We start from the raw sequence: 14,162 nt of genomic DNA, 5'->3' as shown, positions 1-14,162 counted from the left end.
ATCACTACCTGAAGGAGTCTCAAAGCGGCTAACATTCTCCTTTCCCTTCCTCCCCCACAACAAACACTCTGTGAGGTGAGTGGGGCTGAGAGACTTCAAAGAAGTGTGACTGGCCCAAGGTCACCCAGCAGCTGCATGTGGAGGAGCTGAGACGCGAACCCGGTTCCCCAGATAATGAGACTACCACATTTAACCACTACACCACACTGCCAGGAGAGCTTGGTGGAGGGTGTCAGCTGGGGGCCACTCCTTCCTCAGAAAACTCCTCCCACTAATCCATTTGCAAGTGGCCACAGCACTTAGGCAGGTGGAAGTGAATGCTCTGGGCAGGAGCTCTCACGGGCTGGTGTTCATTGCGCCTGGTAGGATGGGATACAAGGAGATGAACAGTAGGTGGCGCCAGAGCCAATGACAGGCAGAGGAGCCAACTCAACACCGCTCTCCTCCCTGCTGTTCTATCAGGGTGACATTACACTGAGAAGGAAGCTGGCAATCAGGCAATTAATCAGCATTCTATACTGAAATTCTCCTACCTATTTTTGTATGCGATTTAGCCTAACACACACATATTTTTGCACAAAAAAATCCCCCATATAATGAATTTGTGCACGTTATTTTCACGAGTGTGTGCATTTTTATGCGCATGTTTCCCTAGCATGTGTGTGCATAAAAATGCATATATTAGTAATAAGATTTGGAAACTGTTTTCTCCAGGTCACTCCACCTCCACACATCTCTCAGGGCCATTCGATGTGGATACATTTTCATTCAGGTTTTGGGTGTGTGTTTTTTTTTGTAGCCAGCCCCAAATCACAACATAAATCACAAAAAGCAAACAAAGCAATCCCAGAGTGCAAGTTAAGACATCACTTTCAGCCTGGCAAATTCTTAAAATTTGAAATTGTGAAGTTCACCAGATCATTTTAGATTGGGGGGGGGGATCCCCTTGGCTGGCCACACTGTTTTAAGTTTAAACCCCCCCCCCCAAAGCCCATATATAACTTTCTCACTGCTAGCTTATATAAAGCTATCCTTCAGGCGACAAACTTGTCTATATTGGCCAGCTACCATGTGATTTTGAAATAGCTTGATTGACCTTCTTAAAAAATTCTGGAACAAGCAGAGGAATCTATCCCAGGTGACTTCTGATCTATCACAAGGTGGGTTGCGATTCAGAACATAATGCACAATGTAATTCAATCTGGCTTGATCCGCTTATGCATAAAGGAAGTCACTTCTTGGCCTATTAAAGAATTTCCCATAAGACTTTAGGTGGGGTTGGCTTGAAATCTGAGTAGATGCATGTTTAAGAGGTGGGGGGGAATGTTAACAGATTACTAGGTGATCCTCAAGGTCTCTTCCACCTCTACAACTCTATGATTCTAAAACCAACCCTTTTGTGGTGGGATTTAATTGTAATATACAAAACTAGGAATCTGGAACTCTTTGTATACTCAGAGTCCATTTTGGTATCCTTACCTCCAATTGGAGCAGCAAAGCAGCAGCCAACGCCCACAGCACAGGCAGCTGCCAGCATCTCAATATTGCGGGATTCGTTCTGCAAAAGAAGCCCAAAGGGCACAGAATCCATGAGGAGTTGCTCAAAGAGAAGGAGGTCTGAAGGGATGGGTGACTTCCCCTTGTCCACTTCAGAGAAGGGGCTCTTTAAGAACCAGGTTAACTTGAAGCAATGGGCACTACAAAACTGACATGTTTCATCAGAGAAAAGCCATTGTTAGCATTTGCTAAAGCTTGGAAACCTCTCATGGACTTTTTGCGCGAAAAAGAAATGATATCTGGACTTGAGGGTTGAAGACAACATTTGTTTATAGAAAGTGGCTTTGTTGGGAGTTATGTTAGATTGGATGAAGAAAATATTGTTTTATATAGCAGACAGATGACGATTTGGAAGTTCTTTCTTTCTTTTATTAAGAAAAGAGAAAATATATAACATTTTGTATTTTTCTCTATAAACCTTAATATATACATATTTTTAATGAAAAACTTGCCCCACCATCTGAAAGCTCCTGCTTGATACGTCTCCTGTGTTCTCGACTCTTGCAGCAAGAACCTCTGCCCAGAGGTTCTCCAAACTGGTTCTCTCACCCCCTCAGCTCCTTGCAACCCCAATACTAATACTAATACTAATACTAATACTAATACTAATACTAATACTAATGTTATTATTTGTACCCTGCCCATCTGGCTGGGTTTCCCCCAACCACTCTGGGTGGCTTCCAGCAAATATAAAAACATACTAAACAATAAACGTTAAAATCTTCCAGGTACAGAAGATTTTGAAAGTTTTTTGAAAGTTTGTAGTTCTTTATCTCCTTGACATCTGATGGGAGAGCATTGTCGGGTTTTGGGAAATCGGATTCCCTCCCCCGTTGACAGTGATTAAGAAGATCAAACAAAAGGAGCGTTCTTACCAGAGTGGCTGGGGAAACCTGGCCAGATGGGCGGGGTATAAATAATAAATTATTATTATTATTATATACCAGAGTTTCTTTCATAATCACAGCAAGAGAAAAAGGAATGCATATCTCTCTTAAAAAATGGCGTTGCTCCCGGTAAAAGTTTACCCCATCCGTCCCCATTAATCTACGTCACTCCTACATCGGGGATAATCTGAGCTTGCTGTCGCTCCACTTTCTGCTCTATCACTCTCAGAGCCTGTCTAGTCCTAGGCGAAGGGAGGTCAGGAATGCTGTCCAAAGACAGTGAATCTGCCAGCTGTCTCTCTCCTGGTGTTTGCGCTTCTAGCCCCAGGACTTCCCAGCTTTTCCCCTTTGGACTATATCCCTCTGCAAACCACTGTTCTAAATCAATACTGTCCTCCTGCTCTTGGGAGGCAGCTCCCACCATTCCTTTCTCAGCCCAGTCCCTGACAGGCATTCCACAGGGAGGGTGCTACCACCGAGAAGGCCCTCTGCGGTCAGAGATCCTCACACCTTAGCATTTTGCAACCCCATGCGTCTCACCTCATAGATGCCACCGAAGAGTGAGAGGAACTTGCTGAGGAGGGCAGCACACATGCTGGCAATGTGGACAAACGGTCCCTGTGTGGGGAAGGGAAAGAGGAGTCAGCAAGGTGGCCGTACCTGCCCCACGACACACAGATCCTTTTAGAATCAAGCAGCAGGCAGCAGCAGCACGTTCAAGGAGGGGGACATCTCCCGTTGCCCCATACCCCCAGATCTCTTTCTCCAAGAAGTCCTCAATCCTGTCAGTCTTGCCCCCATCCTGTGTGCCCCACCTGGCTGTGTCTCAACAGCACCATTGGACTCCACCCCCCTCACCTCTTTGCCCAAGGGCATCCCACTGCCCAGGGCACACGTCAGGCCAATCACTTTGGCCACAAAGGTCTTGAGGGTAAGGTACTCCTTCAGCACCACGCCCCGGAGAATTGTCTTCATTTCAGGGATGCCAGAGCCTGGGGAGAAAGAGAGAGACAAAGGGATGAAGGGAGAGAAAGGGACAAGAAGAGGGAGCTATACAGAGAAATAAATGGAAAGCTGTGGTCCTCTGGGTGTCAGTGAGCTACAATACCATCATCCCTGGCCACTGGCCATGTTGGCTCAGAATGATGGGAGTTGGAAGCCCATAAACGCCCGAAGAACCACAGGCTTCCCACCCCCTGCTCTTGCAACTGCAAAATAAGTGACCTCTGCGGAGCAGAGACAGGGCACATGGTGTGCAAGTAAATCAGATTCAGCCAGTTCACACGGAAATGAAAGTCTAATAGGGAAATTTCCAAGGTCTGGAACACTGAAGCTTTTTGCAGAGATAATGTTGCTGCCCCTCCAGAGCTGAGCACAAAATGTGGGGCGAGGAACACTCTGGCAGAAAAGGTTGTTTTCATAAGCCCCTTGGAAATGATACCTTTTGTCCCAACAGGAATCCGCTATCCCTGGACTCACCTACAGCTTGCGGAGCCAAGATCTGAGTGAAGCCGGCTGAAAAGGTGATGAGGACCACGGGGTAAGTGACCCAGGCCATGTACTGCAGGAAGATGTTGGCATCCAAACCCCCATACATCCACTTCTGGGCTGCACAGAGACAGAGAAGGAGAGGGTACTTTTGTAAAGTGTGCAAGGGGGATATTCTCGCCTGGTAAGCCCGGGGTGAGAATCCTTCCTCTCTCCTGAAGGCAGCTATAGCATCAAAAGGGCCCCTTTTCAGGAGGCCAAAGGGAAAAGCAGGTGGGATTTTTGCAGGTGATGCTCACTCTCTGCTCCAGCTGCATCAACTAAGGACCAAGCCTAATATCTTGGCTTCCTAGTGGTGCAGCAATAAAACTGCTAGCATATTTGCAAAGCTAAGCTGGGGCCAGTAGGTTTTCAAATTGGATGGGGGACTGCGTGTTGAGATCAGAAGGTTGAATTAAATGACCCTTTTAAAAGAGAAAGGATGAGGGTAAATATTCAGGGGATAATAAAGACGCTCCACTGAAGTCAAGAACAGACATCAGTAGAAAAGGGGTATGCAGGCAAAACTTCTATATCTTTATGCCCTTGTTTCCCAACCTCTCTCTGCCCAGGACTTTTGTTCCTCCAGTTCTACCGTTTGCTATCTGGTCCCCTAGTCTCCTCCTTCCTTAAAATGACTCCAACTTTCCTCCCTTTCATGCCAAGGGCCTTGGACCCCACAGAGAACAGCCAATTCATAGCCCTGTGGGCTGGGGCAGCCAGCCGGCCCATCCAGTTGACAGAGGGGAGCACCAGCCTTCCTCTCGATGTCACCGTGTGTCAACACTTTCCTTACCTTGCAGGCAGGTGGCGATGGCAAAATCCATGGCCCAGCTCACCAGGGCCATAAGCAACCCCAAGAGGATCAGGAAGATCCAGTCCTCACCCACCTTGGAGATGAGGAACTTTTGGCACCGCACAGTGCAGACTGCAGGAAGAGAAAGAGGACGTATTAGGGATGGAGATCAAGGGCCATGAATGTATAAATAAACAAATGAAATAGTTTCTGTATAAATTGGGGTTGCCAACATGGCGTCAGCGGGTGCAGGGGGGGGGCCTTGAGCACCCCTTCCCAAGCACTCCCCCCTTGGTCATGAAGCATAGAGAGCACCTTTCCCTACCTTGATTCTCAGTAAAACCTTACCTTGTGGTAAGGTTAAAGCTTACTGGGAAATGATATATAATGAATTGAAAAAGATGTTCAAAATAACTTTTATTTTAAAAAACCCAGAAGCTTTTCCTTTGGGCATCATAGGGACAGAACTACTTAACTTGTATAGAAATTTATTCATGTATGCTACTGCAGCAGCAAGAATGCTACTTGCTCAGAAGCCCCAGCAAAAGGGAAAAACTTACGGAATATGCAGAAATAGCAAAACTTACCAGAAGAATAAGAAATCAAGATAACAAACTCTTTATAAAAGAATGGTTTATTAAATATTTACAGATAAATCATAAACAGATTAAAACATTAGCAGGATTGTTGTAATAACCTGCAGTTTTATAAGAGTACTGTAATTTACAGTAGGTAATTAAATGAGTAAACTAATTTGGATGTGCAGAAGTTATGAAAAAATGAATTTAAGGAACTGCAGAAAGAGGGGGAAGGAAGTCAAATTTTGAAATGTTAAATGGATTGTAAAATTAATGAAATGCAAAAATTTGAAAAGTATAAATAAAAAACTTATTTAAAAACAAGATTCTCAGTAAAACCAATCCACTGTACACGTTGAGTGGCTTTCAAACATTAATCCCAGCACACGTGTTCAGCTACTGATCTTTGCCACATGTACAATTCATGAACACACAGTGACGGAGACGTGCCAAGCCTCTGCAAACACGACGGTGTGTACCACAAATAAGCACGGTGCTCACTCCTAATCCTTAGATTGCAGCTTGCCGGGGTGTTGTGCAAACTCAGCAGCCCAAAGCTGGCTCCCTTTCCTTTCCTTACTCTTTTAAAATCTCCGGTTACTTTTCAAGCTGGGGGGCGGGGGAAGGGAGGGGGAACATTTATATTTTTAGACGTTTCCGTGAAACTAAATTGTTTTGATTCGAGTAACAACACACATTCAAGATCTGAAAAGGGAACTCTTCTCTCAGCAGAGGCGGCAGAGCCAACAGCCCGTACAAGGGGGGGGTGTGTGGAATCCATGAATGAGTTTGAATAAGGAGCTGCATTTTAAGAGCCGCAAATAAAAGCTTTGGGTCAGCCTGAACAATGATTGGCAAACTTGCCTCGGCCAACTGGAACACAAGACTCTGTCGCCAATTTGGAACTCTACGCGAAAGCTTGTTACATAACCACACAAACATGCACCCGTGTGTCCCCTAACGCTCACATAAAGAGCTTCATCAATACATTACTTTTGGAGTCAGCCACAGTGCTTGTTTCTCTAGAAGCAATCACAATTAGCATCAGTGCGGACCGGTAGCTCCCTCCAGTGGAGACTTGAGAGCTGTCCTAAATGCAGTTCCTTGCCCACCCCCCGCCAATATTCTCTTTTTTTGCTTTGCTAAAAGAAACAGCTTGTTCCTCCACACCCAAAACCCATAACATTACCCCCCCCCAAACAAGACATTTTCCCCCATTTGTGCAAACAAACAGCAAAAAAACAGCTTCCTTGTAAAAAAAACCAAAAAACAGACAAGTTAGCAAATGCATTAGAGAACACATAGCCAAAAACTGATAATAAAATACAATTACTATTTTAACCCAACACCAGAACGGTAACAGCTTCTTCCTTTCAGGCAAGTTCCAGTCCAACAAGATCTCTTCAAGCCTTTTTCTTTCTCCTTGTTGCACAGTCCCAGTTCTGCATCTCAGAGCAGCTTACAGTCTCCCACATTTGGCAGCCTCAAATAGGGAGTTCTGACATGCTGAACCCAGGATGCAAGCCTCAGTACCAGAACTTCGTACAGTGGTACCTTGGTTCTCGAACTTAATCCGTTCCGAGAGTCCATTCGACTCCTGAAACTGTTCGAAAACCAAGGCAAGGCTTCCGATTGGCTGCTGAAGCTTCCCGCACTCAAGTGGAAACCACATCGGGTGTTCAGCTTCCGAAAAATGTTTGCAAACTGGAACACTTCCAGTTTTGCGGCGTTCAGGAGCCGATTTGTTCGGCAACTAAGCCATTCAAGAACCAAGGTACGACTGTACGCCAAAACTTTGCTCCTCCTTTGCCGTGGGGCCACTGCAGTGCAAAGCAGTTATCTGGGTGCACACACAGCTATCGAAACAATTCCTTAAAATCTTCAAAGAGTTCCCATTGATGCAAACATGCAAAAAGCATTTTAGGAAGGATCACTATGGGGTTGCCTGTATGACTCTTTGGCTTGGGATTTCACAAACTTCTCTTTTTTTATGTATATATAATATTTATTAAGGTTTTAAAGGTTACAAAAAGAAAAAAGTAAAAACACCATATCAAACAAAAACAAAACAGCCCATCACAATAAGGAAAAAAAAGAAAGAAAAAGAAAAAGAAGAAAACAGAAAAATAAAATCCATTAAAAAAACACAGCGAATCTTCCCATAACTTATCTTTCATTTGCTTGTTTCCTTGACCTCCTCACTCCTCCCTTTTTTGTATTCTAGGTCGGTTAACTATTTCAGCAAATCCTTTCCATCTTTTCCAATTTTGTCCTGTAATTTCCCCTAACTTTACCTTCCCTCCTTTCACCAATTAACAGTCTGTTTTTTCCTAAACCTTTATAACATTTCTGCTAAAACCACATAACTTCATTACAACATCCTTCTAACATTCATTAATTTTACAATGTTTCTGTAGATAGTCTTTAAATTTCTTCCAATCTTCCTCCACCGACTCTTCTCCCTGGACTCGGATTCTGCCAGTCATTTCCGCCAATTCCATATAGTCTGTCACCTTCATCTGCCATTCTTCCCGGGTGGGTAGATCTTGTGTCTTCCAGTACTTTGCAATAAGTATTCTTGCTGCTGTTGTAGCATACATAAAGAAAGTTCTATCCTTCTGGGATTTCACAAACTTCTCAGTCCATGCAGATTAACAGCTAATTTGGGGCTCTAATTGCAGGCTCAGTCTTCTGGAGCCTCTTGATTTCTCCTTGGCCACCCATCTGGTTGTGGATTAGACCCCCAAATTCACACTCTAGTCCCAAAACAGTTTCAGTAGCCACATGCTACTGGGTTTCCCCAGCCATTTTGGGCAGCTTACAACACATAAAAAATATAGTGAAATGTCAAACATTAAAAACTTCCCATTTGCTGCCCCTGGACTGGTCCACTTTATCTCCTGCCCAAACTGTAAATCAAAGTCCTACCACAAGTCTCTATCGGCGGCAGCTTCTTCAGGATCAGCCGGCCCAGTCCATGCAAGTCCGTTGCCAAGAATGCCCCTCTCTGCTTACTCCCAACCTCTCCTCATGGGCAGGTAGCCATCCCAGTAGCTCTTGCCCACCAAACTCACGGGACCCTGGGTGTCCCTTCCTGCTGGGGCCTGCTTAAGGGCTGCACCCAGTATAGGGACTGGTCTCCACTGCACAAGCCCATCTTGGTGAACTCAAAGGGCGAAATCATTGGGGGGGGGGGTTAATCTCACCCAATTCAGCATGAGCTCCTCTGGCACATGCACACAGGCCTCTAGCTTCTTCTGTGTGTTTTCCTCTGCTGCACATTCATGCGCATCTCCATTCCTCCTGCTCACGCATGAGCGCCTCTTGCATCTCCTCCTGCACCGTCAGCAGGAGCTGGCTGCTCCTCTGGCACATGCATGCAGGTCTCAAGACTTCCCTGTGTTTTCTCCTCCAGTAAGGAAGCCACCGTCACTTCCCTCTTCTTGCACATTCACACGCACCTCCAATTCTTCCAGCTGCTCCCCGTCTTCTGTAGCAGGCTCCCAGGGAGTGGAGAAATCCCTCGGCCCCACCCAGCTCACCCTTCTCTGAGGTGAGTCTTTCCTTCAGCTACCGTCTGCATCTCTTCGCAGTCCCAGCCCCTCAATTGCCCATCCACATTCTGGATCTCTTCAGCCACCTCTTCCACCTGGGTGCCTTCCACCTGGGCTCCTGGGTCACTTTCAACCCCCTGTAGCATCTCATCAGGCAGGGCTTCCACCTCGCCTGGAGTCACACTTTTCTCTCCAAGGAGGCTTCTCACAGATTCTGCTTGCAGCTGCTTCATTTCACTGAACCACTAGTTCTGCTGCTCTATCCGGTGCTGGGCTTTGCTGCTGCATCATCAACCTGAACTGCTCCAGTTATGTTGCTGTTCCTCCCTCCAGCTCACAGGCCCTTCCTCCAGGAAACACGAATCCCACTTCTGACACCGGTGTTGCACACTACCCCAATCTCTGAGTGGTGCAAGATTCCAGGGGATCCAGGCACTTATGTTTCCTTTTGGAACACAGCTACAGCAGAGACTTTGGTGTCTATATGATTTATGGTTTATTTACACATATATACAACCTGAGCCTACGGTGGAGGGCTTCACAGCATTAACTTCTCCAAAAGGCCTTTTCCCCATAGCCACAGCTGTGAATTCGAACAGAAATCAAATGTTGCTCTCAGACATTGCTCTGACTCTCCAGCTTGCTGTTTTACTTCCAGATCACATCACTGCAACTCAACTCTAAACTCTCTAACCATGATCGGGAACCTACTAGGGCTATGCAATATCAGGTTTTCAACATGTAAAAAGGTAAAGGGACCCCTGACCATTAGGTCCAGTCGTGGCCGACTCTGGGGTTGTGGCGCTCATCTCGCTTTATTGGCCAAGGGAGCCGGCGTACAGCTTCCAGATTGTTTGGCCAGCATGACTAAGCCGCTTCTAGCGAACCAGAGCAGTGCACGGAAACGCCGTTTACCTTCCCCCTGGAGCAGTACCTATTTATCTACTTGCACTTTGACGTGCTTTCAAACTGCTAGGTTGGCAGGAGCAGGGACTGAGCAACGGGAGCTCACCCCGTTGCGGGGATTCGAACCGCTGTCCTTCTGATTGGCAAGTCCTAGGCTCTGTGGTTTAACCCACAGCGCCACCTGCATCCCTTTCAACATGTATCGCTAGCTAAACATCACAATGTAGAGATACATCATAATGTCTGAAAATAAGTGGGAAGGAGGACTTCAAATCGGTTTGAATTGGCTCAAGCCAGCCAGCCCTCCATAGCTATCAGTGACACTGTGGCACAGTCTCTCCCCAGAGCCCACCTTGGGCCACCCCCAGCTCCCACTCACATTGAGGGTCACATCCTGCAAACAGCAACTACCAGGAGCTGTTCCATGAGTACCGTGGCGCAGCTCCCATTTGCCAATCGCGGACACCACCACCAAGCAACCATGTAGCCTGTCTGGAAGAGAAGCTTATGGCAGCAGCGCCAGAGGAAGTTCCCAGTCTGCCCCTGCTCGGTGCTTTGCTGTCCCCTGAAGGAGGAAGGGGAGAGCTGAGCGGGCAGAGCACCCACCACACAAAAGTTGGCTTTGTGCAGTTTATTGGCAAGTCAGATATTTTGAACCGGCAATTGCAATGTGGATTTCAAACTGGTTTGCAACGATTTATCATTAAATTGCCCAGACCTAGTCTCCACCCGATCGCCGAAGAATTGATGCTTTTGAATTATGGTGCTGGAGGTGACTCTTGAGAGTCCCATGGACTGCAAGAAGATCAAACCTCTCCATTCTTAAGGAAATAAGCCCTGAGTGCTCACTGGAAGAACAGATCCTGAAGCTGAGGCTCCAAGACTTTGGCCACCTCATGAGAAGAGAAGACTCCCTGGAAAAGACCCTGATGTTGGGAAAGATGGAGGGCACAAAGAGAAGGGGATGATAGAGGACGAGATGGTTGGACAGTGTTCTCGAAGGTACCAGCATGAGTCTGACCAAACTGTGGGAGGCAGTTGAAGACAGGAGTGACTGGCGTGCTCTGGTCCATGGGGTCACGAAAAGTCAGATACGACTAAATGACTAAACAACAACAGTCCCCACCCATTGCCCATCACACGCAGAGCCCCTTTCCTTTGTTCCCCCTTAATGGCTCATCACCCAGGCTATCACCTTGTCACTGGAAGTTAGCCTGGCTTCTATTTTAACACTTGCTGGATCCAGGAGTTAAAAGGAGCTCATATACAACCCTCAATGAGAGAAGTGAAGTTACAGGGAACCAGGCAGAGGACCTTCTTGGCAGTGGCGCTCACCCCATGGAACGCCCTCCTGTCAGATGTCAAGGAGATATATAACTACACAACTTTTAGAAGACACCTGAAGGCAGCTCTGTATTGGGAAGTTTTTTTATGTTTGATGTTTTATTATGTGTTTTATTATGTGCTGGAAGCCACCCAGAGTGGCTGGGGCACCCCAGCCAGATGGGCGGGGTATAAATAATAAAATTATTATTGTAATTATTTTTACTCCCCCACCCCAAAAGCTCCTAACAAGCTTTTAACAGCAGGGCAGACTTTGAAGCATTAAGGAAATGTCTGAAGTTCCCTTTGACACAAAAACTATAGTCATAAGACCGAATAAGTCTCAGCTCACTAAAACTAATCGGAACAGCTGCTTTACCCATCTGCTGTAAAAGGGCTGTAGGCTTTAAACTCATTCAACATTTCCCCAGTTGGGAATTAAGGGGAGCCTCACACTGAACAACTTACTGAGTTGGTGCTGGCTCTCTTGGTCTCTGTGCCTAGCACATCTCAACAAGGTTGTTGGAACGATAAAGGAGACAAGAACCATTAAGCATTCTGTACCTTCAGGACATGGTTAGGACTCCCCATCAACACCCCCCCTTGCTTTCAGTCTTATCTGCAGATAAAGGAGCAGGTTGTTTCTCAATGCATCATTCAGATTTCACTGCTCTCAAACCAAGAGGTTGAGGGGGAAGAGAGCTATGAAAAAAGGGGTTGAAACCAAGGGTACGTAATTTGCAGCACAGACTTAGGCTTGGACCACAATACCGCAAGGACTGCCTCTTTCCATATGAATTTACCAGGACCCTGAAATCATCTTCTGAGGCCCTCCTTTGGGTGCCTCCTCCTCGAGAGGTCCAGAAGGTGGCAACACGAGAACGGGGCCTTCTCTGCAGTGGCTCCCTGTGGAATGCTTTCCCCAGGGAAGTCTGCCAAGTGCCTTCATTATACACCTTTAGGCACCAGGCAAAAACGTTCCTCTTTAATCAGGCTTTAGGTTGATCTGATTTAGATCCTATGCCCTTTTAAAAAAATTTTTTTTGGGGGGGGGGATGTTATTGGATTTTTGTTTTTAGTTTTAATATGTATTTTGTGGTTTTATATCTTGATTTTATTCTGTGAACCGCCCTGAGACCCCCCAGGTATAGGGCGGTATATTATTATTATTATTATTATTATTATTAATAATAATAATAATAATAATAATAATAATAAAGTGTGGGGCATGCTGCTTTATGGTAGTGAGTCATGGGCAACTTACACCCACCAGGAGTGCAAGAAGCTCCAGCGGATCTCTCCCAAGTGAGCGACACCAATTTACCACCTCTATCGCTTCCGTATCACAGTCAAGGGATAGAAGCGAGAGGTAGTGCCGTTATCAGCTGGCTAATGAAAGTTGACCCCAAACCTCTGGCTGATCTCTCTCCTTAGGCTCAGGTCCCTGCTGGAGGCAAGAAATAACCTGCTGGCCCTCAGCCAATATTTTGGCAGTAGATGTCCAACATGGAGGACCAATGAGACCATGGAAGGACTGAGGGCAGGCAGGCTCTAGCCCACAGTAAGTGACCTAAACCCAGCTGAGCAGTATAAAATGACAGACACTCCGTGGGACCAGAAAGAGAGAGAAAGAGAATCAGGGGATAGAAGCAAGAGGTAGCACCATCATTGGCATGCTAAAATGACAGACTCTTATTTATTAAGATACCAGAAGCATTTTTACTTGGCATTGTAGGAGATGATATTAACAGACAGGATTGTAAGTTGTTTTTATATGCAATGACAGCAGCAAGACTATTATTGGCACAAAAATGGAAGCAAGAAGAATTACCTACGAAAGAAGAAGAAGAGTTTGGATTTGATATCCCGCTTTATCACTACCTGAAGGAGTCTCAAAGCGGCTAACAATCTCCTTTCCTTTCCTCCCCCACAACAAATACTCTGTGAGGTGAGTGAGGCTGAGAGACTAGCTCAAGGTCACCCAGCAGCTGCATCTGGAGGAGCGGAGACGCGAACCCGGTTCCCCAGATTACGAGACTACCGCTCCTAACCACTATACCACACTGGCTCACAGAAAGAAGAATGGCAGATAAAATTGATGGACTATGCAGAATTAGATAAATTAACAGGAAGGATTCGAAACCTGCAGGACCAGAGATTCTTAGAAGACTGGAGTAAATATATGAACTACAGTGGTACCTCGGGTTAAGTACTTAATTCGTCCCGGAGGTCTGTTCTTAACCTGAAACTGTTCTTAACCTGAAGCACCACTAATGGGGCCTCCAGCTGCCACCGCGCCACCGGAGCACGATTTCTGTTCTCATCCTGAAGCAAAGTTCTTAACCCAAGGTAATATTTCTGGGTTAGCCGAGTCCGTAACCTGAAGCGTATGTAACCTGAAGCGTATGTAACCAGAGGTACCACTGTATTTGAAAAGTAACTGTAATGAACAGATTACGCTAGTAGGACTGCAAGAAGTTTTGTAAGGAGGACTATTTGAAATATTGCAAGAAAGACTATGAGGAGAATTAGTTAATGATAATTAAGAGTAATAGAGAAATTAAGAAATGCAGAATAAGTGATAAGAATAAGTGAATAAGTGAATAATGCAGAATAAGTGACGAAAAATCATCAGAGGTGTTGACAGAAGTCTAAAACATTGTATAAGATAAGAAGTTATGCTATATGATTGTTGGAAATGATATGTTAAAAAAACCAACAAAAATGTATATATTGCAAAAAAAATGGCAGACACTTCGTGGGACTAGAGAGAGAAAGAGAGAAGATATTTTGCCAAGCCAGCCTGACATGCACTAGACCAACTCTAGAACTTCTGGGCATCCAATGAAGCTGGAAGATTCAGGACAGCCCAAAGAAAATAATGCTTCACAGAGTGCCTTGTTAACCTATGGAACTCTCTTCCAGGGGAGGCAATGATGGCCACCCACCTAGTTGGCTTTGAAAGAGGATTTGGCCAATTCATGGAGGAGGAGAGGGCTATTGACGGCTACTAGCCACAATGGCTACACTCTGC

General features: G+C 45.8%; 1 protein-coding gene across 2 annotated transcripts in view; it reads right to left on the bottom strand.

Moving 5' to 3' along the window:
* The window catches only part of CLCN2 (chloride voltage-gated channel 2), a 74,328-nt gene that overhangs the window by 27,850 nt on the left and 32,316 nt on the right, over positions 1 to 14,162 (bottom strand). For both annotated transcript variants that reach the window (XM_083739339.1, XM_083739340.1), the window contains exons 3-7: positions 4,768 to 4,899; positions 3,924 to 4,052; positions 3,303 to 3,436; positions 2,985 to 3,062; positions 1,480 to 1,558 (exon numbers count right to left, since the gene is read on the bottom strand). In XM_083739339.1, coding sequence (XP_083595465.1) covers positions 1,480 to 1,558; positions 2,985 to 3,062; positions 3,303 to 3,436; positions 3,924 to 4,052; positions 4,768 to 4,899 — 552 coding nt within the window. The remainder of the gene's footprint in view (positions 1 to 1,479; positions 1,559 to 2,984; positions 3,063 to 3,302; positions 3,437 to 3,923; positions 4,053 to 4,767; positions 4,900 to 14,162) is intronic.

Source organism: Podarcis gaigeae (assembly GCF_964106915.1).
Source record: "Podarcis gaigeae genome assembly, chromosome: 5".
Lineage (NCBI taxonomy): Eukaryota > Metazoa > Chordata > Lepidosauria > Squamata > Lacertidae > Podarcis > Podarcis gaigeae.
The sequence above is the reverse complement of the archived record's forward strand: the minus strand, read 5'-3'. Positions and strand labels throughout refer to the sequence as shown.